At 40.7% G+C, this 25,846-nt stretch overlaps 1 protein-coding gene across 1 annotated transcript in view; it reads right to left on the reverse strand.

Moving 5' to 3' along the window:
- The window catches only part of LOC124551012 (protein crooked neck), a 97,263-nt gene that overhangs the window by 31,413 nt on the left and 40,004 nt on the right, over positions 1–25,846 (reverse strand). The window contains exons 8-10 of the mRNA XM_047125857.1: positions 23,179–23,307; positions 19,316–19,528; positions 6,151–6,297 (exon numbers count right to left, since the gene is read on the reverse strand). Coding sequence (XP_046981813.1) covers positions 6,151–6,297; positions 19,316–19,528; positions 23,179–23,307 — 489 coding nt within the window. The remainder of the gene's footprint in view (positions 1–6,150; positions 6,298–19,315; positions 19,529–23,178; positions 23,308–25,846) is intronic.

Raw genomic sequence — 25,846 nt, forward strand, 5'->3', positions numbered from 1 at the left:
TATCTGAGTGACCACCATCAAACGTTCATTTCTGAGGAAGAGGATGTGGAACAAAAATGGAAAAAATTCAGAAACATCGTCCAGTACGCCTTAGATAAGTTCGTACCGACTAAGGTCCAAAGCGAGGGGAAAGATCCACCGTGGTATAACAATCATGTACGAAAGGTACTACGGAAACAAAGAAAGCTTCATCATAGGTTTAAGAGTAGTCGAATCATAGCTGATAAGGAAAAGCTGAACGAAGCGAAAAAGAGCATAAAGAGAGCAATGAGAGAAGCATTCAACGAATTCGAACATAAAACATTGGCAAACAATCTAAACAAGAACCCTAAAAAGTTTTGGTCATATGTAAAATCGGTAAGCGGATCTAAATCCCCTATTCAGTCACTCGTTGACCACGATGGCACCGAAACAGAGGACGACCGAAGAAAGGCAGAAATACTGAATTCAGTGTTCCGAAACTGTTTCACTGCGGAAAATCGTAACACGGTCCCTGACTTCAGCCGTCGCACGGACGCCAAAATGGAAAATATTGAAATAAACGATATCGGAATTGAAAAACAACTGCTATCACTTAGTAGCGGAAAAGCATCCGGACCAGACGAGATACCCTTAAGATTCTACAGTGATTATGCTAAAGAACTTGCCCCCTTTCTATCAGCAATTTATCGTAGATCGCTGGAAGAACGTAAAGTACCTAGCGACTGGAAGAAAGCGCAGGTCGTTCCCATTTTCAAGAAGGGTCATAAATCAGATGCGAACAATTATAGGCCTATTTCGCTTACGTCAATCTGTTGTAGAATAATGGAACATGTTTTGTGTTCTCGTATTATGACGTTCTTAGATAATACAAATCTCCTTCATCATAACCAACATGGATTCCGCAAACAGAGATCATGTGAAACTCAGCTCGCCCTATTTGCCCAAGAAATTCACAGTGCCGTAGACACTGGCGAGCAGATTGATGCCGTATTCCTGGACTTCAGGAAGGCATTTGATACGGTTCCGCACTTACGTTTAGTGAAAAAAATACGAGCTTACGGAATATCGGACCAGGTTTGTGATTGGATTCAGGATTTCCTAGAAGAAAGAACACAACATGTCATTCTTAACGGTTCAAAATCTGCAGATGTAGAGGTAATTTCGGGAGTACCGCAGGGAAGCGTGATAGGACCTTTATTGTTTACAATATACATAAATGACTTAGTTGACAACATCGGTAGCTCCGTGAGGCTATTTGCAGATGACACGGTTGTCTACAAGAAAGTAGCAACATCAGAAGACTCGTACGTACTCCAGGAGGACCTGCAGAGGATTAATGCATGGTGCGACAGCTGGCAGCTTTCCCTAAACGTAGATAAATGTAATATAATGCGCATACATAGGGGCAGAAATCCATTCCAGTACGATTATGCCATAGGTGGTAAATCATTGGAAGCGGTAACGACCGTAAAATACTTAGGAGTTACTATCCGGAGCGATCTGAAGTGGAATGATCACATAAAGCAAATAGTGGGAAAAGCAGGTGCCAGGTTGAGATTCATAGGAAGAATTCTAAGAAAATGTGACTCATCGACGAAAGAAGTAGCTTACAAAACGCTTGTTCGTCCGATTCTTGAGTATTGCTCATCAGTATGGGACCCTTACCAGGTTGGATTAATAGAAGAGATAGACATGATCCAGCGAAAAGCAGCGCGATTCGTCATGGGGACATTTAGTCAGCGCGAGAGCGTTAACAACATCGGTAGCTCCGTGAGGCTATTTGCAGATGACACGGTTGTCTACAAGAAAGTAGCAACATCAGAAGACTCGTACGTACTCCAGGAGGACCTGCAGAGGATTAATGCATGGTGCGACAGCTGGCAGCTTTCCCTAAACGTAGATAAATGTAATATAATGCGCATACATAGGGGCAGAAATCCATTCCAGTACGATTATGCCATAGGTGGTAAATCATTGGAAGCGGTAACGACCGTAAAATACTTAGGAGTTACTATCCGGAGCGATCTGAAGTGGAATGATCACATAAAGCAAATAGTGGGAAAAGCAGGTGCCAGGTTGAGATTCATAGGAAGAATTCTAAGAAAATGTGACTCATCGACGAAAGAAGTAGCTTACAAAACGCTTGTTCGTCCGATTCTTGAGTATTGCTCATCAGTATGGGACCCTTACCAGGTTGGATTAATAGAAGAGATAGACATGATCCAGCGAAAAGCAGCGCGATTCGTCATGGGGACATTTAGTCAGCGCGAGAGCGTTACGGAGATGCTGAACAAGCTCCAGTGGCGGACACTTCAAGAAAGGCGTTACGCAATACGGAGAGGTTTATTATCGAAATTACGAGAGAGCACATTCCGGGAAGAGATGGGCAACATATTACTACCGCCCACATATATCTCGCGTAATGATCACAACGAAAAGATCTGAGAAATTAGAGCAAATACGGAGACTTACAAGCAGTCGTTCTTCCCACACACAATTCGTGAATGGAACAGGGAAGGGGGGATCAGATAGTGGTACAATAAGTACCCTCCGCCACACACCGTAAGGTGGCTCGCGGAGTATAGATGTAGATGTAGAATAGACTGCTGCTCACCATATAGAGCGGGCATTGAGCTGCAGACAAGTGTGTGTGCACGCGCGTGTGTTGGTGTGTGCGAACTTGCACTTTCTATTTCAAAAGAAGGCCTTTTGACTGAAAGCTTTTTTCATTGTACCTGTCCGCAACTCACCCTCTTGTATGTCGTGAGCAGCAATCTTATCATTTTCATATTATTGTTGTTCTTCCAACCTGGACTTTCCTTTATTTGTAATACATCTGTCCAATATAAACTCTGTGAATGGTTCCTTGGGACTGTCCTTGATGACAAACCCAATACTCATCATCCTTCCACAACTCAGACACACAAAAATGTTGAAAACATTCATGCAATCATCAATGAAAATCTACAACAGACTACTGAAGACACTGGAGAGCTGTCGTGAGTGACTTCGAGTTCAGTGCAGCGAATTGTGACAGAAGATTTGGGAATGAAAAGGGTGGCTGCCAAAGTCATGCCTCAACTGCTGACTGCTGAAGAAAAACAAGGTCGCATGGAAGCATGCTGTCCTTTGAAAGAATAGTCCCAAAATGATCCAAACTTTTTTTTCAAAAATCATCACAGGTTACAAAATTTGGTGCTATGCATACAATCCTGAATCAAAGCAACAATCAAGCCAGTGGAAGACTTCAAGTTCGCCTCACCTCACGAAAGCTCATCAGGTTAAATGAAACATTAAAACAATTCTGATTCTCAATTAATTTGAGAGCAGCCGTCCATTCAGAGTTTGTTCTCCAGCGTCAGACAGTTAACCAGACTTTCTACTTGGAAGTTTTCAAAAGATTGCACAACAGTGTGCAGCAGAAATGGCCTGATTTGTGGCAGTTGGATGACTTTTCCATTATGACGATGTTCCTGCTCACACGGCCCTGCCTGTACAATTCTTATCCAAAAATGGTATGACCCCTGTTCCTCAACCCCCCCATACTCATCCGACCTTGCCCTGTGTGACTTTTTTTTGTTTCCTAGAATGAAAAGAGATGTGAAAGAAAACTGTTTACCTGATGTTGCTCAGGTGAAGAAAAAAAACAATGGAGGTGCTGTCAAATATCACAAACAAAGTTTTGAAAAAATTGACTAAAAGATTACACAAGTGTATTAGTGCAAGTGGATAGTACGTTGAAGGGGATTGAAGGTTTGTGCTAAAAAAAAAAAGTTCAGTTTCTTTCAAGTACCACCTCATACAGTTTGTTTGATGTATGATTTGGCATAATTGGAGGAGATATGGTACACACTAGCCTTGTGAAGTGTCAGACTGTTCTCGACAATCTCCAGTATGATTCAACAGAGGGGTGGAACCTGATGGGCACTACAAACTACATCTAAAGCATTCTTCTTAAAAAGAATGGAGGAACAGGAACAGAGCACTGCCACTGCATTTTTATCATACACTAAGGCTGTTTTTGGGGAAAATAGGAATCATCATCCCAAAACACAACTTTAAGATTTTGTTCTGCACAACCCCTACGCCACAAGTGTTACTGGGAAGTGTAAACGATAACCTTATATTTTGCAAGGTTGAAGTACGTTACCTAAAATCCTTTGTCAATATGGTCTATACTCCCAGTCGAAAACTGCTACCAAAAACATCGACATTATACTTGTTTAATGCAGTCCAAGTCAGCTGCTACGGAACACTGCCTTTTGGAAACACATAGTATGCAGTGTGAAAACACTAGAGTCCTGGCTCTGACACCACATTCTTGAGACAGCATCACCAAGAAACCTATTGAGAGTTGACCAAGGATCAACTAATTAACTGCAATGCTGGCTACAACCTCAGCAAAGCTTGGAACCCCACATCTGATGTAATTAGGATCATATGGAACACTGGCTGGGAAGAAGGGGCGGGAGGGAGGGGGGGGGGGTGAGGAGGTACAAGCAGTCCCTTAGGCACCAGACTGTCACTTCATCCACACACTTGATAGTTCTGACACAACTAATCACTGAAATACTGCACCACTTGGTCACCTACAACATACACTACACCTGAGATTTAATTTGTTAATATTAGTATTATACTTCCTTCGTCAGTCTATTCTCAATGATGGTTATGACCCCAAGTAGCTATTTATAAAAATGAATCTAAGTGTCTCCAAGAAGTTATTACAGTCTGCCAGTGTTGAATGGTGGAAGATGAAACAGATAATATACCAAGAATAAGAGAAAGTTGACAGCAAAAAAATTAAATAAATGGAAAGCTGGAATTACTCGTAGAGCAGAGAGAGATAGGAAATCAGCAAGAGAAAGACAAGCTATAATTGAACAAAAGAAGAAAACTTAATTCATGTCCACAAATAGTTCCTCAAATCAATGGCACAACTATCTTTATGAATGGTTGTTGAATGTGAGGAACTATAATCCAACATCTACAAAAATTTATTATAGCTGTCAATCCCCTGCAGTCAAACGATAGCTATTGACTAGGCCCACTTACAGATTGGGTACTGACAGTAACTTTGGCTGTTCTATGTCTATCTTTTGTTCATACATGAGCAAACTATGAAGCTACTGTGATCACCTGGTCTTTTAAGTGTGCCTTGGTGTCAGTCACAATTCATCAACAGGTGATAAATTGCCCGACATTTTGTTTTGCACGCTGTCCCCATCCTAGAAAAGCCATTACCATAAATAATGCATTTATCCAGATACCCCAACCCAGTTCTGGATTGTCAGTTTTCAAACAAAATGTTATCAAACAAAAATCAGTAGTTATCTAACGAAAAGGATAGTTGTTACTCACTATATAGCAGAGATGCTGAGTCGCAGAAAGGCACAACAAAAAGCTTAGCTGTCGGGCAATAAGGCCTTTGTCAAAATTGGACAACATACACATATGCCACATTCACACAAACACAACTCACACACAAGACCACAGTTCTGGCAGCTGGAGTCAGACTGCGAGCAGCAGTGCATTATGTGAGAGGCAACTGGGTGGGGGTAAGGAGGAGACTGGGGTGAGAAGGGAGAGGGATAGCAGGATAGGGGTGGGAGATGGTAAAGTGCTCCTGGGAGAACACAGGGACACGGTGGAGAGCGGGACAGCTATGTGCAGTCGGGAGTTTAGACAGAGGGGAGGGGAGGGGAGAGGGGTGTTAGCGGATAAGGAGAGAAGTAAAAAGACTGGGTGCATTGGTGGAATAGAGGGCTGTGTAGTGCTGGAATGGGAACAGGGAAGGGGCTAGTTGGGTAAGGACAATGACTAATGAAGGTTGAGATTAGGAGGGTTATGGGAACATAGGATACATTGCAGGAAGAGTTCCCACCTGCACAATACAGAAAAGCTGATGTTGATGGGAGGCATCCAGATGGCACAGGCTGTCAAACAGTCATTGAAATGAAGGACATAATGTTGGGAGGCTTGCTCAGCAAAAGGGTGGTCCCGTTGTTTCTTGGCCACAGTTTGTCGGTGGCCATACACTGTTGTGCCTTTCTGCGACTCAGCATCTCTGCTATATGATGAGAAGCAACTATTTTTTTCATATGTTATTAATATCATCCTGGATTTTCCATTGTTTAACAATCATTTTTTGTAGATATAAATCTTTACCTTCATCCACGTGACACAGTTTTCAGGTCCAAATTCTAAGAACTTCTGGTACAAAATGCGACAACGGTCAAATTCTCGGAGCTGGATTTCGAGATCGATGTAGCCCCGGAAGAGCTTGTCCTTGGGACACATTCCAAGAGCCATGCCCTATAATTAAAAAGATATAATGTAAATGCTTCAATTACTTTTTCTGTAATCACTGGAATTAAGAAAAGAAAAGAGAAGTAACCTGAGACCATGTGTATCTCACTAGAGACAAAGCAATAATGTTTCCTTTGATTAACTTTATGCGTAATTCTTCATGTAACCACAATATTTACACTATAGTCTAAATGAAGTCATGTTCAATAAAACAGTCATCAGAGATAATGGTATTCACTACTACCTGTCAGTGTGAGACTTTTTCCCTACAAACTATTTCTCATTTATTTAAGAATATGCTTATAATTTGCTTTTACTGCAATATAATATCCACAGACAGCAACAATGGATCACATTCCAAACCAAACTTCCTCCACACTTTGGTCATTGTAAGCTTCAAGCATGAGATTGTGAGAAAGTTGGCACAGTGCTACTTTGCACTGAAATAGGTAAGAAAGGAACTAATACTCATCTACAAAACAAGCATATTCAAATATGGAACATTATTTTTTTAATAGTATTAAACACCGACCTCTGCTTTTGTGTTGATGACAAATTAACAACTACATGACATAGTGTCACACACGGGTTAGACTCCATCACACAATAGTGGAACGGGTCAGGGAACTAGACTGTGAACCCACGGGCAATAATGAAGCTTCCCAAGGCCAGCAAGTGTGATGGAGGCAGCTGTAATCAAGCAGTAAACAGTTTCCTTAAACTATTTCACAACCAATTGTTTCCAAAACAGAATCTCCAGGTGACTTCAGACAGAAGTACTCAAAACATTTCTTTCTGTCAACAAACAGTTCAGTTACCCCAAGAACAGGAATGTTCACCTGGTGGCTTGCAGGCACTTGGAACAGGCAAGCTGGCATGAGAACATGAGACACACACACACACACACACACACACACACACACACACACACACACACACACATTTTGCCTATGGGAACGGTTTTGTAACAGCTAAGGCTGTCCTGCTCTTCAGAACTACAACACACATACCTATTTCAGCTCCTAGTTTTAGTCCCCTCACTTTCAAAATGTTAAAATACATTTTTAATTTCGTGGTGACGAACCGAACACACACACAAAGCACATGGTAAGATCACATGCTACTTCTTAAGCATCTATTCACATATTTTATTTAATCTTTTACTGAAACTGAAGATCACAGCAGGCCTACAGTTTCTGAAAAAGGCTCAACAATTTCTTGAAATGTCTTTTGGTTAATTAGAATCCCTGCCAGCAGACATCATGATAGAGGTTGTGTCGGTAGCACAGTGGACCAGTGCAGACAACTGCTATGGGCAGGCCTACTGACAGAACAGTTTACCTTTGGGTTTCCTATTTCCGTGTGCTTGGGCACCAGGCACCCTCACTTGTCGTGTGTCACATTCACCCCCATGTATGTCTCTATGCCGTTTAGGACTTTCTGCTTCCGCTTAAGATTGAAACGTATTATGAGTTTTCATTTCCTCCTGTGGGACCACCATCGGCCCATACAGTGCCTTGTGCTTACAGTTGTTGTTTAGTGGTGTTGTCACACTTGTGCATATATTAAAAAGTTAATGCCTCAATGTTTGGAGTGAAACATATGCTCATTATATGACTGGCTCCAGTCAAGTGACCATCAGCTACTCCTATGTCTTGATTTAATTACTGAAAAAGCACTTTCACACAAGTATATGGTTCTGAACATACTGCAGACTTGAGCAGCTATTTTAAACAACTGAGGGTACTGTTCACGAGGAAACTTATTTCTAAATATTCTGCACTGTAAAATCTCTCTTTTTCCATACAGTTATGCTGGAGGTCAAGTAGTATTTCAGGAAGCAACTCTTCAATGTACACTGCAAAAAGAGTTGCTGAAATATCAAAATCCAATTAAAATTGATACAAATTACTAAATATATTGTCAAAGCTCTCTCTCAGAGCTTGTAAGTTTGTAATACAGTAATATGTACATTTAAATGTTTGTTCAAAGTTCTCCCTTCTTCTAGATTTTTTCCATTATAATCAGGAACGTTTGGAAAGCACTTACATAAACAGTAGTTTCAAGGGCATAATGATCTGTTGACCTTGTGCCATTAGCATTGTCCAAGTCAAGGTTACATTTTTGCTAAAAAGCCATATTTTTGAGAATGAAACATCTGAGGAGGATTCATGGTCTGAAAAACAAAAATCTAATGAATCTTTGCCATTCAATCCACAGTGGGAAGAAATTTACTTGTTTATTGGAACACAAAGGAGCCCACTGTGTGTGTTTTGTAATATAAAATTATTGGAGGCAAAGAAATGTAATCTGAAGTGACATTTACAATCATTTCAGGAGAAATTAGTCATCAGATAGAATACTGAAGGAAGCAAACCAACCACCTTGAGCTGAGACAGAACTGAGAGAAAGATGCAAGTATTCTTGTGCATCAAAATATGTCATTTTTTTTGAATTGTTACTAATATTGATAATGATTTGTGTGATTTTGCATTTGATTTTACTCTGTCCTTGTACGATATTTACAGGAAGAAAATCACACTATTCTTAATCATGCTGCCATGAAACTCAGCTGTCACACAGCTTTTAAAACAAAGAAAAAAGTGTGTCCTTGAAGTCATGGAGCATTTTCTGTCTGGGTGACGTTCCTCTTCTCAAAAAAGACTGACTTTTATGGAGAACAGTTTTCAGTTATATTGAGGAAATGGAGACACAATGTAGCAGCCCAGTTGCAAGATGGGAATAAAGATTTGTTTTCTTGTCTTTGGTTTTGAATGAAACCACTGATGCAACTGACATGCTCAACTTGCTGTTGCATTCAACATCATGGAGGAATGCCTTCATTTTGTCCCAATTCATTTTGTAACTACAGCGGACAATATATATTCTTGCTTAGAAAAGAAATTCAGAAACATGAGCTAGATCTGTATCTTATTTTGGTGAGAAAAAAATCCACCAGGAAATAGCAACAGTACAGTGTCATCACATTCATCTGTTGGAAAAATGCATTAAAACACATTGTGTTGTGGGTGTAATTGTAAAGACAATTAAAACATTCAGATTGCACGATTTGGGGCATCGATAGTTCACAGCTTTTCAAGCACAAGTCCACTGTGTATGTGGCAATGTGCCTTGCTTATTTTTTTTAAGTACAATGGTTGAGCAGAGATGGTTGAGTAGAGATGTTTTTGGATGTTTTTTTCAGTTTGCTTAAAGACATACTGCTGTTTGGGAATATGAAAGGAAACCCAGTACAACAGTTTGACGACTCAGTGGATATTAGATTTTGCCATCCTAACTGACCTAACAAAACACCTATATCTCATAAAACATCTTTGCAGGGCAAACATAATTAACAAAAATTTTGTATTTGTGGGGATCCACAGCCTCCAGGCCTAATAAAGTAAACATGGTCCATAGTACACTGTAATAATGTTTATTTAAACATAAGATTGGGTAATTTCAACCAAGCATCGTTGTCAAGCATATTTATAGCATTTCATGTAATTTTCAAATCACTCCCAATTACAAGTAAAATTACCAAGTTATGTTTTTGGTTTCAAGAGAAAATATTTGTTGTGGCTAAACAACTTCAGGAAGTCCAAGTGTGAACTTTCCAAATTTTAGTCTGATTATAACTGGAAAAATCTGGAAGAAGGGACTTTGAACAAACATTTAGATGGATATATTACTGTACTAGAAGGGTTAGGCAGGTGGAGGAGGAACTCAATAACTGGCAGAGTGGAGTGGGCTGGGTTGGGGTGGGGGATGGGGGGGTCGGGAAGTGGGATAGTAGCATGGGGAGGGGGTGGGGGGAGGGGGGGGGTGAGTTGCTGGCAACTGTTCCAAGTCACAGTGAGTGCCCATACTTGCATTCTTGCTTTGGCCAGTCTCTCTCGGAATTTTCCAAGTCTTTCACAATCATCTTAGGTTCTCCTGACTTTTCCATCAAATTCAGTTTCCTTTGTCAGGTTTTCAAGACAAGTTGCCACTCTGAGGCAAGCACAGTGCCCAATGGTTTCAGAAGGTGTCATCACTTACTGCTCTGCCTGCCACAGGTCATAAACTATCCAGGAAGCATGACGGTGTGCAAGCTTGTGTTACAGCATCAGTTAAAGTGACCTAAGACCCAGGCAGCGAGAAACAGTAGCCGGCCATAGGGAATGGATGTCAGTAGGGAAGCAGCCTCAGCTGAAGGCTCCCCATGGCAGGTATCTTTGGCAGGAAGCGTACCATCCACACTTGTCCCATACAACATCACTGATACACCTAGAAGGGTCATCAGAATCAGAATGAATAAAATTAGGTAGAAAATGAAGACTTATACAGGGGGTCAAGACCCTCAGGAAACATAGGACCTCATTAGTTGCTATCCCAAGGTTCACAAATATCGAAGGTAGAGAGGTAAGACAAGTTCAAAGCTTGTCTCAAATCAATGAGCAGAGCACACACTGGAAGTAGGGCTACCATGAGAGGACTACCACAATTGCATTGGGGGAGGGGATGGGATGGTGAGTCCTCCTGATGAAAAGGAACTTGTGATTAAGGCGGGTGTGGACACTGTGTAGTCAGCACAGTATGACTGCATCTTTCCAAGAATCTTGAAGCGAAGTGCAAAATGCCTTGGTGGTCTCTTAGAAGGCCCTCAGCTTATTCAGCTTATTGAGCATTGATTGTTGTAGCTTCCCATGCCATATTCCAGGTTTCCAAAATTTGACATCTCAGTTTCAATTGTAAATCTGTGCCTAGTACTCTGATTTCAAGTGTCTACCTCGAGGCTGCTTTTTCAGCTAATTTTTCAGTGAGTTCATTTTCTGGTACGCCCACATGGTTTGATATCCAGGTGACTGTCAGAGTGGTTCCAGAGTAGTGGAGGTAAACTAAGAGGCCTTAAATGGTAGCTACTGAAAGGCTTCTGGGATAACACTAAGATGTTTCTTGTAAGATTGTCATGGAGTCACAACAAACCACAAAAGAGTTTTGATGTATTACTATGCTCAGGATATGGCAAAAAATTCTGCAGTGTATACATTGCAAGTACTTGACAGAGAATGCTTCTCGTGTCCCCCTTTGTATGCAAAAGCATAACCAACTCTGTCATTGGCTTTCGATCTATTCATGTGGATGTATTTCAAATTGGAGTAGTTGTGGAAAACTTAATGGAATACACATCTCGTAGTGTGTGGGTTCTGCATTTTCCTTAGGGCCACAGAAGAGGTCCCTATGAATCACAAGACAAGGTATACATCACAGGGGACACAGAGGGGGAATGTCATGTACACAGGCAAAAAAGGACAGTTGGAGGTCCTTGCGCAGAGCCTCTAATTGTACTCAGCTGGTCTATCTAGTTTTTGGTGATTCATGAAGTTTACACTGTTCGCTGTGAAACACAGTTGATTCACAAGGATGGTTATGGACCAGTCAGGCTGTCATTGCATAGTTTTCCAGGAGTTGCTGGTGTCTAACGCTCAGTGGTGGTACATGGGCTTCCAGCAGGAGGCTGTCTATGAGGCTTGTACAGAGGGCTCCAGTTGCCAACCACACACCATTGTGGTGGACGGAGTCTAGTAAGCTCAGTACTGACAGTGGTTTCGATAAGTAAGCAACAAATCCATTGTCCTAGAAGAATGAAATCAAAGATTTGTAGAATCACAGTAGAAATGTGTGAGGAATCTGAGGGTATTAACTTTCCTCATAAAATTTCCCTTTAGCCGATACTTATTGCCAAACAAAAGGCCTAAAAATTTAAATTTTTTTAGAAACTTCAAGTAATTAGTTACCTCAAGTAAAGTTCCGTGTGATGATGGGGGGGTGGGGGTGGGGGGGGGGAGGGGGGGGAAGTATGACGGTGCCCAGTTTTGTATTTGTTTATGGCTCCCTGAAGCTGGTGCTCTTCGTGCACAATGATGGAGAACAATAACACAGGCAAAGGTCGTCCACATACAGTGACAGTGAGGCCACGAGTCCTGCAATACTGTCACGTATGTGGACAACCACTGACTGCAATGACAAAGGGGATTATGCTCAAAACTGATCCCTGAGAGGTCCTATTGCCATGTACATATTGGTTCCTAAGGGCTGAACTTACCAAAACCTGGAACTGTCGGAGGGATATGAAAGTCTGAGTGAAAGTCCCTTTCACTAAATGGAACACTGTATAATTCAAAGCCTTGTGCATGGAAGGATAAGTAGTTTCACTCGCCAGGCATTTCTAGATCAGAGAATTAGGGTAGTAGTTACTGCACACAGACAAATTTCTGAAACATTCAGAAATGACCATGGGATCAGTACAGATGTCACCAGTGAGGAAGCAGCCAGGAACTACTGTGAACAGCTGGTCCACAGTAGGAGAAATGGTGCAGGCAGCTGTTCCACTAGCTCCACCAGCTCATGAGCTTGTGTTATGGCATAGATCTTTATGGGGGGGGGGGGGGCGTTCACAGAAATTACGTATTGTTACTTAGCAGATATGCAGACTCTGACTGCCCCAGCTCTTAATCTGAAGTTTAGACACACCTGCACAATGAAAGTACTCAAATGTACAAGTGGACAGACTCTTCCAAATGCCCTGTGAATGTTAATGCAGTTTTTACAGTAGGATTCATAATTTTTAGCATAAGGAGGTAGAACCATGTCTCAAGAATTGCCACACCAACTACAGAGTAAGTAGCAATCAGCTAATGGAGTTTGGTCGGGTGGCAATGAAAGCCATTACAATTCCATTAAAAGAACATTAATTGGGAAAACAATGCCAAAGAAGAACAAGGCATCTCCGGCTGCACTGGTGGGGTGGTTACTACCGGTGCTGTGGATTTGAGGGTCCATGGGGCTGATGTCCTGTCCTTTGAATGAAAAACAGGCTTTGACATAGGTAGTGCCAGCAGTTGGTGTCTGAGACTTTGTCATCATTAGGCTAGGTGCAGATTTTATCACAATGTTTGTAACAGCTGACGATATGTTGATTGGCTGCAGCCATTCAAACTTTTTATTAGCATTTTGATATGAGAAACTGTCAAACATTTTATATTCCTGGATTTTATTCTCCCTTTTGAAAAGAAAACCTGCCAGCAAATGAGAGGGTGGTGTTCTGGGCAGTTTACCCAATCAGGGGATGTACGCAAGGTCTGCCTTCAGGTGTTATCCTAATCACATGCCCCACAAGCAGACTCATTAGTACAGAGACAGAACATGCGGTCAAACCTCTGGCACCTAATGCGTGTCACAGGTGGAGGAAAATACAGCTTCACACCACACTTATACACCATAATCTTAACTTTCTCAGTTAAAACAACTCAATCGAAGACTATGTTGAAAGCTCTGGTGCCTACCCTATTATTCATCAGTCCTCTCGGAATCCAATGAACAGAAAGTGCTCCATGCTGCTCTAAATTAGCGCGCGTTTCTTCATTTCTTTGTGGCATTAGGTCCCAATGGAAGATGACACTGTGAATCCTGTTAAGTCTTTTATAAGAAGAGTATACCAACAAGTTCTTTACAGGTGTGAAGTGCCTGCGTTTGGTTAGAATTTCAAATTTTCATCAGCAGAGATCCAGTTCTCATTTTCTCTATTTCAGCAATGTCTCCAAACCTATCCTCAATATTTTCAAGGCATTGCAAGGAAAACGGTAGCTTCATTGTTGCAAAAGATTCTCCATCCATTCTGGAGCATACCATGAACTGGGTGAACTGTCTACTTTCAATTTTCCCTACCCAACTCTCATCCCATGGCATGGTCATTGATGGGAACACTGTGGCATTTTAAGTCTCTGTGTAGATATCTTGTTTTCTATCTGCTGACATGATTGTGTTGACATGGCTATCTGTATGGGCAAGTTTGATCCTTTCACTGGGGATCGTTCACCTTCATGCCACTCGCTCCAATAAGAGGCTCTGTCCATCCATGGAAGCGCACCATATTAGCAATTCCTGGCATCCTGGATACATGAGAAGTTCGAAGCTCAGCCAGGCATCGGCAGCGTGATACCTGTGCTGTCAGAGGGCTCAAACCACCATTAGGAAACATGATGGCCCACTTTCCCACAATGGATTAGCTACTGCATACTATTTCAGAAGTGAACATAAATCCACTCAAATATTATGTGCAGAGAATCACAATGTGCGGTCGATAGATTGTGCATGACATACAGTTTTCTCCCCAAAATGCCTCACACTTCTGTGAATTTCAGAAATGTGGAGGTCACTACACCCAACAAGTGATGTAAGCTAAAACTGACAGTTGTGCTGATAATACCCTAGTCCTCAATGCGAAACTTTGACTGATATGACTCCTTTCCATTGTGTCTTATGGAGCTACACCTTGGGTCTATTCAACGCCCCACCCCAGATACCACAAGGAGCTTTTCGGTACACAACTTGTCGAGATGCTTAGCTTTGGATTACGGTAAGCAATGTACTAGTGCATGCTTGATGCTGGCATATCGTGGCCTAAAACGAACCGATTCCCTAACCACAGCAACAAGTTGTCTTGCCATAACTCCAGAGACTTTGCCGTGATTGAGCTATTACATATTCAGTAATCACATTGGTTTTTGGATATGGAACCTTTTTAGTGAATGGTACAAACAGATAATTTAAAAAGAGACAGCTGCCATGACAGAATCTACATAACACAGGTACTGTGGCTAGAGTCATTTGTTACAGATACCTGCACACATAATTGCTGCAGATGATTACAGAGATATTTGCTTTGGCTGCATGATTGGGATCATAAAAAAATGTTGCATTCTTAATTACTGCTTTGTTAAGTTACAAAACTTACAGATTACAAATTGAGCACGAGTAGTGTATCAGCAAAGAGGACTGGCCTTCATCAGTTACAAATATTATGGGTATGATCTCACAGACTCAATGCATAGAGATGCAACACAAGAAAGTACGAAATCAGAAAAGACCTTCATATTATTTAGTGGCATTCCAGAAACAAGGCACCATTAAATTTGTACAAGTAGACCTTATACACAAGTGGACCTTATACACAAATATTCCGCACGTCCAGGGCCTCGCTGCGATGGAGCACTTCCTTTCACGCCGATCACCTGCCACCCTACCTAAAACCTCTTTCCCCATCACCTTAGCCAGCTTCATCCTGACCCACAACTTCTTCACTTTTGAAGGCCAGACATACCAACAAATAAAGGGAACAGCCATGGGTACCAGGATGGCCCCCTCGTACGCCAACCTATTCATGGGTCGCTTAGAGGAAGCCTTCTTGCTTACCCAGGCCTGCCAACCCAAAGTTTGGTACAGATTTATTGATGACATCTTCATGATCTGGACTCACAGTGAAGAAGAACTCCAGAATTTCCTCTCCAACCTCAACTCCTTTGGTACCATCAGATTCACCTGGTCCTACTCCAAATCCCAAGCCACTTTCCTTGACGTTGACCTCCATCTGTCCAATGGCCAGCTTCACACGTCCGTCCACATCAAACCCACCAACAAGCAACAGTACCTCCATTATGACAGCTGCCACCCATTCCACATCAAACGGTCCCTTCCCTACAGCCTAGGTATTCGTGGCAAACGAATCTGCTCCAGTCCGGAATCCCTGAACCATTACACCAACAACCTGACAACAGCTTTCGCATCTCACAACTACCCTCCCGACCTGGTACAGAAGCAAATAACCAGAGCCACTTCCTCATCCCCTCAAACCCAGAATCCCCCACAGAAGAACCACAAAAGTGCCCCACTTGTGACAGGATACTTTCCGGGACTGGACCAGACTCTGAATGTGGCTCTTCAGGAGGGATACGACTTCCTCAAATCCTGCTTTGAAATGAGATCCATCCTTCATGAAATCCTCCCCACTCCACAAAGAGTGTCTTTCCGCCGGCCACCTAACCTTCGTAACCTCTTAGTTCATCCCTATGAAATCCCCAAACCACCTTCCCTACCCTCTGGCTCCTATCCTTGTAACCGCCCCTGGTGTAAAACCTGTCCCATGCACCCTCCCACCACCACCTACTCCAGTCCTGTAACCCGGAAGGTGTACATGATCAAAGGCAGAGCTACATGTGAAAGCACCCACGTGATTTACCAACTGACCTGCCTACACTGTGACGCATTCTATGTGGGAATGACCAGCAACAAACTGTCCATTCGCATGAATGGACACAGGCAGACAGTGTTTGTTGGTAATGACTCTTCACTTCTGCCTTGACTGACATCTCTGCCCAAACTCTTTGTCTTTAAATATGTCTGCTTGTGTCTGTATATGTGTGGATGGATATGTGTGTGTGTGCGTGAGTGTATACCTGTCCTTTTTACCCCCTAAGGTAAGTCTTTCCGCTCCCGGGATTGGAATGACTCCTTACCCTCTCCCTTAAAACCCACATCCTTTCGTCTTTCCCTCTCCTTCCCTCTTTCCTGATGAGGCAACAGTTTGTTGCGAAAGCTTGAATTTTGTGTGTGTGTGTTTGTTTATGTGTCTATCGACCTGCCAGAGCTTTCGTTCGGTAAGTCACATCATCTTTATTTTCTGTTATGTTTAAGGATGATTATATACACAAAACACTCAAATTCTTTGCAAACAACCATATGCTGGAAGTCCAAGTTGACCCCACATCAAAGTTTCAAGCTAAAATAAGAAAATGCCTCAGCAACAGTAACTTCCTTTTCACTAAGAATGAAGTATGAGACCTTATTGTGATGAACCCAACAGCCCCCAAACTCAGAGCACAACCAAAAGTACATAAAACCAACACACCTATCAGGCCTATTGTGAACTCAATTAATAGCCCAGCCTACAAATTAATGAGAGAACTAAATGACATACTTGTAAAAAAATACACATTTGAAAAATCATATTCCATAAAGAACAGTTATGAACTTATCAACAGTTTGAAAGATTTGACGGTACCATCTCAAGCCAAGCTTCTATCCCTAGATATTGTTAACCTTCACAGCAGTATAACTGTAGATGAAACAGTTTAGATAATAAGAATGAACCTATTGAGAAACATGACAATGAGCAAACCAGAAATCATAGAACTTGTAGATGTACTTAATCTAGTGCTTTCACATAATGACTTCTCTTTTAACAATAAAATTTACAAGCAGGACCAAGGACTATGTAATGGGAAGCCCTCTCAGTGGCCTATTAGCTGAAATATTTATCAACCATATAGAAAATTAAATTCTGTAAAGTTAAATTCTATAAGAGATATGTAGATGACACCCTCATTCTATTTGATGGTACAGAAGATGAAGTGACAAACCTCTTTCATAAATTCAATAGACTACATAAAAATATCAAAATAGAACCAAAAGGTAGCTTTCAATGTTTACAGAAAACCTACTGGCACTGACAACACTATACCAAACTCCTCAACACATCCCTCCTCCCACAAAAAAGCTGCTTATAGATCAATGCTGTACAGAGCACACAAATTTCCACTTCAACATACATAACTCCAACAAGAAATAGAAACCATAACATATACTGCAATAAACAATGGATATGACCCTTCTCTAATTAATACCATGTCACAACAGATAAAAAATAAACTGAACAAACAACATCAAATTACACTAACAACTGACAGTGCTCCAGCAGTCAAATATGTAAAAATGCCATACCTTGGAATAGTATCTGACAAATTAGCGAGACCATTCAAAAATACAGAAGTAAAAATTAGCTTCAGCACCAACAACAACCTAAGTAGGAAGCTTATTCACAACATAAAACCACCAGATACAAGTATTGATGCGTATGGCAGCTACAAAATTACCTGCAGCCAATGTAATAAATATTATATTCGCCAAACAGGCAGAAATTTCAGAACCGGATTCAAAGAACATTTAGACTGCTACAGCCCTGATAAATGTAACAAATCAGCAGTAGCAACACACATTAAAGACACAGGCCACCCTTTGAAAATCGAAGACAACCTCAAAATTTTACATAAAATAGGAAAAAGTAAAAGAATGGATATCATGGAAGAAATGAAAATTTTCATACATAACACAAAGAATGGAGATAACATTCTTAATGAAATAACCGTATTCAAAAACTCAAAATTCTTCAACAGTCTTCAGCCAGTTCTAACTCAATAGATTCAAGAAATGTCAACGTAAATAATTGACTAGAACCAAGAATATCGATACAAAACCTTGATAATCGATACAGACTCACATGTTACAGTCCGCCATCTTGTGTTGTGTGTATAACATCAAAGCAATTTGTGCAGTGGCAATCAGTGACAAAATATAATGTGCAATAGTGTAATAACAAACAACAGCTCCGCCATTACACCAATGATGCAAGTGAAGAAGCAAGAGGATGAAATTGTAAGTGATCAACTGTCATATAAAAAACCTTTCACACTATTTTCATAACACATAACTGAAGCAAATCTATCTACATCCGATACAGGCTGTAATATACATAGTCAACAACAAAGAAGAAAACCAGCAAGACATCACTGATTGCGATTTCTAGATATACACTGCCCCCTCCTTCCCCCCAAATGCCACACCAGCAGCTACATTAAAAAATTAAAAAACAATGGAGAAAGTATTCTAGTTTAAACTGTTTATTTTTAAGTAACATTTCTCTATGTATGTATATGTATGTATGTATTAACGCTTGAAAATGAACAGAATATGTTCGAAATGCGTTGCATTATGTTAGATTAAGCATAAAATAAAATAAAATTGACTGGTAGGAGAAACTTGAAATAAATAATGTGTACAACAGGTAAAGGGTATTATTTTCAAGAAGTTAACATTGATACATGTGAATAACTAAAATTCTTTTCCAAAACACAAAAATTCCAGTTATTTTTTTAATTCTTCTCATGTATCAATGACTTGCCACAGTTTTCGGACTCGTGTGAATTTATGCACCGAAGTCATTCAATGCACAAATTCAATAAATCCTCAATATTTTTAAAAATAGAAACTGGGATAACAGCTTGAAAGCTATATTAAAATTTAATAATCATTATACATCACATACCAGTTATTTAAATGTGTGACTGGAGAATATGTCAGAACTCACCAATGTTTTCCTCGCCACCTGCAGATTCTTGCACCTAACTTCAAACTGGGCATAAAGCAACCATATCTTCGAAAAGGTAAATATCTTATGAGGCAGCAACTGAAGACATGCCCTGTAGACCTGCCTCGTCCGTTCTTCATCTTCTGCTTCCAGCTCTTCAAACAGGGCGTAGTTGATCCAGAGATAAATATATCTCCGCCAAAATTGCTTCTCCTGGAATATACCACAATGCAAGACCATGAAGGCTAATCAAGGAATGTTAGAGAACCTATTCCATGTGAAAAAATGCAATTTACACTTTTTAATTCTTATGTCTATCATTAACTGCTAGCCCAAATTACACTCTAGTGACTATAATGATGTTAAATGGTTAACAGTTCTAAACCATGGACTGGAAGAACAGAAGTCAATTAAAACCAAGAAATACATGCATTAACCCTTTGACTGCTGGAGATATGTTAACTCGTCATGCCTCGCCGTTCCCCTGGCGCACCCAATGTGTTTAAGTGCAACCCTTGGTCTTCCCTACAGCGCTAAGGACACGTTGACGCGTACCATACCACCGGCCTTTCCATTGCTAGGGACAAGTTTAAGTGTGCTAAGTCACAGCTACCTGAGAACGACAGATGTGTAAACATGCAGAACTGTCTTTTTGCCTTGCTCTTCCAGTAGCTGTTCAGTGGTCTGACTGTATTGTTCGAGAGTGCATGTATGTCTGTTGCTCTATTGCCTCTTTGCAGAATTCGACTTCGCTTCCCGTGTTTTCATCAATTTTCTTGTGTTCTAAAGGAGAGATGCCACATCACTGTTGTTGCACAGATTAATAGATCCTGGATATGCTCACTAGGAGTGACAGTGAGTATGAATTATCTGATGTTGCTAGCAGTTATGAGTCTTCAACAGAATCTCAAAGCTTTAATCTTCAGCCTTTTATATCAGAGGGGAGAGCAAGAATTACAGTCAGCAGTTCTTCTGAATCCGAGAAATCAGAAAGTGAAAGTGAAACGGTTCAGAAAATAGTGCGCTTAAGTGACACATTTGACTGGAAAGAAACCGATTTCACCTTTAAATCATTACTCTGCTGACTCGAGTTCAGGACACAAATGCAAATTAGATACTGACCCAAGCATTCTTTCATTTTTTGCAATATTTAGTCTGAAGAACAGTTGCAATTTATTGCAGACAAAACAAATCATTTTTACGTTTACACCAGACAAAATACTACAGAATCTTTGAATTCTCGACTGTCAAAGTGGAAAGACACTGGATTTGAGGAAATGTATTTTTTTGTTGCTATTTGCCTTCTAATGGCGCAAGTTAAGAAGTTAAAATGAAGTGATTATTGGTCCAGAGATACACTTTTGAACACACCTGTTTTCAGGGAAATTATGTCCCGAGACCGTTTTTGTCTACTTCTGAGAATGTTACACTTCAGTGATAACTGTGTGAGCACTGGAGGCAACAGTCTATTTAAAATTGGGACGATTGTTGACAAGGCTCACAAGACATTTCGTAATTAATTTCATCCACATCATAAGCTTTGTATAGATGAAAGTCTCTTGCTGTTCAAAGGATGATTATCTTTTAAGCACTTTACCCAACCTAGCAAAGTAGATTTGGAATAAAGACATTTGTTCTGTGTGACTGTAAGAGTGGGTATATTTTGGATTTTATTGTACGTACAGGCACAACAGAAATTGGGTTCCACAATTTAGAAAAAAGTGGCAAAGTAGTGGCAACTTTTATGGGACTGTATTTGGAATAGGATAATATTCTATATATTGATAATTGCTACTCCAGCCCAGACCTGTTCCTCTTGCTGCACAACCATGGAACAGCTGCATGTGACACCGTTCGTAAGAACAGGCGCAACATACCAAAACTGCAGAAGAAATTATAATGAGGAGAAACTGAGTTTAAGTCCACTGACATGACCCTTGCTATCAAGTGGTGCGATATGAGACAGATGTGCATGTTGACCACAAGCCACACAACACAAACAGAGAAGACTGACAGAAATACTGGCAAAAAAATAAAAGAAAACACAATGTATTGTAGATTGCATTTCGAGTATGGGTGCAATTGACCATTGTGACATGTTACTGAGCTCAGTGGGATCAGTGTGTACTACTGTGAAATGGTACACGAAATTTTTTTTTTCACATTCTGGATTTGTACATTATAATGTTCATGCTCTCCACCGTTTGGTAACACGGCGAAAAATGGCACTCACAGAGTTTCATCTTTCTCTCATAAGGGAGACTGTAGAAAAATACTCACAGGGAGACATTTTCTGGCTGTTATCGTGAGTGAACATTCGCAGAAAAGTATGTTAATGTGCAGATGCGTGGTTTGCATGAAACAGAAAGTGCACCAGGAAACTAGATACCAATGCAAAACATGCAATGTTCCATTATGTGTTGTACCCTGCTTTGAGACTTATCTTACAAAGAAGCATTACTAATCACTGAGAACTAAATCTGAGAAAATTTATTGACACTTTTGAATGAATTACAAATAAAAGAAAAGGCAAAAATGTAAAAAATATATAAATTTATTTTTAACTTCGCCAGTGCTGGTCCAAAGCCCAGATCGAAAAGAAGGATGGGAAATAGACGCAACATGTGTAAATTCATTCAAACAATGCCTGACTGCTTCATATGTAGCAGTTCACAGGCAAGTGAATGGTCTTGGTGATTGAGATGGCACAATAGCTGTACCGTGGCAAATGTAATTACACCGAGTATGTTGCACCAGTATAGCAAACCCCATATATTAATCTACATACGATACATTGAAATTATTAACATGTAACATAGACAGTTATATTCTTTTATCCTTAGTAGTACAAATATGGATGACATTCGACTCACTGTTCAGAACAGGGTGGGGGGATTAAAATTGTTTGTTCGAATGAGACTGGCTTTGAAGCACTGACAGAAAATAGTACTTGTAAAAGTAGTATCAAATACCCTGATTTTATCTTCTCATAAAAAGCAATATCATTTTGACTAATTTGTAGATTATTGGAAAACAGTAGGAGAATAAAAATTTTTAATCCATATAATTGTGATATCAATCTATTCCACCTAAATTTCATTTTCATCATGTGTTCGAGATACGCAAATCTGAAGTTTACATTGTTTTCGGGCATGATTTTTGCGCCCAACTTTCATTCCAATTGTACAGCTAGGCATTTTTTTATAGAGCGTAGTTTTTTTTAGCAAAATCAGAATGAAAATACCACATTTTTTTATGTTTCTACAAAATCTGCAATTTTGCATTTAATTCATTCAGTACTGGAAAGTGCTACAGAAATGAACTTTATATTTAAGAAAACTGTGTTGTTAGATTACTACATGTCAAGTTTCACGTTCGTCATAGCATTAGTCCAGGGGATACAAGAAGCCGAACTTCGAAATTTTTTTGGGTCCTTATGTTATGGCCAATTTTACCTACAATTTTCAGACTCAATACAGCTCGTAAAATTCTTTTCATTATTATTATTCTTAAGAGAACGCATAAAGTTGTAAAATTTGGCTATATTTGATTTCTATGCAAAACTACTGCCCGAGATACTACAGCTCAAAGTTGCCAAAAATTCAAACTGGCTTTGGGCGGATCGTAATAAGCCCAGAAGTATCCAGCCACAGGGTGGATTGGGCAGCATAGGTTGTTCCGGTCCCGGCGGTGACTCCGAAGGACGGGCATTTAGTGCATTTAGTCAGATTATGCCACAGGCCACGGTGCCTCAGCACGCCAAGCAGATGGTGCACCTCCAGCAGTCAAAGGGTTGGTGCATCAGTTCTACTGAACTGTAATTGTAACTGAAATCAGTCAGTAAAATATATCATTATACTAACCTTTGTAGGTGGAACATTTGCTATGGCTCTCTCATACGTATCCCGAATAACATCTAAATTTCCTTCACTCTCAACTAGTCGCAAGTAATCAAACCATGCATCATAGTTAGTTGGATTGGCTTTCACCTCCTGAAAATAAACATGTCAGACAATCATTTCACTTATTCACGGTTACAGAATGCTTGCTGTCCAAAAATGTTCAGGGCAATGAGATCGACAATATAACATGTCCTTTACAGCATTTATTCATAAAACTATGACAAAGTGCTATAAGTCATTTTTTTAAAAACTATAATTCAGCTGCTACATAAAATGAATACAATAATACACTATTCAAATGTAAAAACAAAGTCCAAAAAATCATATTTAATCATATAGACTATATAACACTGTAAAATTTGTGTAAGTGCAGCTTTGCAAGTGAGACAACTGTTAGTTCTTGATAACGCAGTCTTACCTCCATAATATTTCAACAGCACTTATTGCAATACTTTTGGCTATGTGAACATAACAGCAAATCCACCTGCTAAAATAGTGTGTGGTCTACGAGTGACTTGAGAGTCATACACACCAAAAATACTAAAGAAGATAGCAAATTTTTGCTTTGACAGTGAACAATGCATGCAAGGGTTTTGTCATTTCAGAGAGGCTGAGTAGCAAATGCGAAAACGTTCCAGAATTATTCTTCTGAGCAAGCATAGCATGGAGAAACCCATGGACATACACAATCATCATTAGCTGAACGCGTATTCAGATATATCACCTCCATGAATAAAAAATTAATATGCTGATCACTCTCTGTTTCCACAAGTGGTGGAGCTGTTTGCATACAACTGTACAGACATCAAAGCAATTGTAAAATTTGAGAAGGATGGCAAAATATAATTTTTTGATATCATTGTAAAAGACTGAAACATGAAAGACACTGAAATCTCTGGAAAAGACACAATCATCCCTAAGTACCAAGCAACAAAGTAACCCACAAGTCTTGTAAAAGCTCCCTTTTATTATCACAAGATGATCAAAGAGCCAGCAAGGACTAGCGGAAGTTCTGAAAAATGCTGGTGGGTGTCGCCACAACTAACTTCTGCCGTCAAATACATGTAGTGCAACACAGGTATTCTTTGCAGGCATAAAGATAAATACTGGCGCCAAAACCTCTGCATCAGTAAATAAATTAAAAGAAAAGGTAGAAAAATGTAAACATTATGCCATGTATTCTTTCGTGTTTGCTGCTATCTCATTTAAATCCTATCTGCTTAATAAACTACAAAACTAGAGTGAGACAACAGCAAACGCGGAAGAATATACATATCATGTCATGTTTATATTCATATTATTCTTATGCTGAATAGTGATACAGTCAGAAATGAAGCATGGCAACTGACTAGATTTTTAAATCTAAGATGACTTTAATTTCTATGCAGAATGTAATGTAGGTTGGTTTGTGGGATTAAAGGGACCAGACTGCAATGGTCATTGGCCCCTTGTTCCAAAACTTAAAAACTACCACACAGAGTAAAAAAACGGATAATAGAGACAACAGACAACGCAGGACAAGAAAAACTCAGACAAAGAACAGACATGACAAATTAAAATCACACGGAGTGTGGCGGTGGTTGGCCGAACATAGAATAAAAAAGGAAAAGCCAACCACCGAGAACACATTAAAAACTCAGTTTAAAACCGTAGGCCAAAGGCCAGAATCAACACAAAACAATAAAATAAAACAAACACTCAAATTAAATGATAAAAACCCCCTGCCCGAATAAAACGTAAAACTAAGCCAGCCATAGCAGGGTCATCAGATAAAAGGGCAGGGAGCGTATCAGGCAGCGCAAATGTCTGCCTGACCACAGCTAAAAGGGGGCAGGCCAACAAAATGTGGGCCACTGTCAAAGCCGCCCCGCAGCGACACAGAGGAGGGTCCTCCCGACGCAGTAAGTAACTGTGTGTCAGCCAAGAGTGGCCAATGCGGAGCCGACAAAGGACGACTGAGTCCCTGCGGTTGGCTCGCACGGATGACCGCCACACAGTTGTTGTCTCCTTAATGGCACAGAGTTTATTGGACGTGATCCGATCGCGTCAATCAGCAACCCAAAGGGCAAAAACTTTTCGGCGGAGGACTGCTCGCAAATCAGTCTCTGTGAGGCCAATGTCCATAGATGGTTTACTGATGGCCTCTTTCGCCAGGCGGTCAACATATTCATTGCCCGGGATACCGACATGACCGGGGGTCCACACAAAGACCACAGAGCGGCTGCAACAGGCAAGAGTATGCAGGGACTCCTGGATAGCCATCACCAGACGAGAACGAGGGAAACACTGGTCGAGAGCTCGTAAACCGCTCAGGGAATCGCAACAGAACACGAAGGACTCACCTGAGCAGGAGCGGATATACTCTAGGGCACGAAAGATGGCGACCAGTTCACCAGTGTAATCGCTGCAGCCAGCCGGCAATGAACGTTGTTTGGAATGGTCCCCTAGAGTAAGTGCATAACCGGCACGACCAGCAACCATCAAGCCGTCAGCGTACGCAATGACAGAGCCCTGATACATTGCAAGGTGGGAAAGAAAGCGGTGGCGGAAGGCCTCCGGAGGGACTGAGTCCTTCGGGCCCTGTACCAATTCCAGCTGAAGGAGAGGGCGAGGCACACACCATGGGGGC

Source organism: Schistocerca americana, chromosome 9 (genome assembly GCF_021461395.2).
Source record: "Schistocerca americana isolate TAMUIC-IGC-003095 chromosome 9, iqSchAmer2.1, whole genome shotgun sequence".
Lineage (NCBI taxonomy): Eukaryota > Metazoa > Arthropoda > Insecta > Orthoptera > Acrididae > Schistocerca > Schistocerca americana.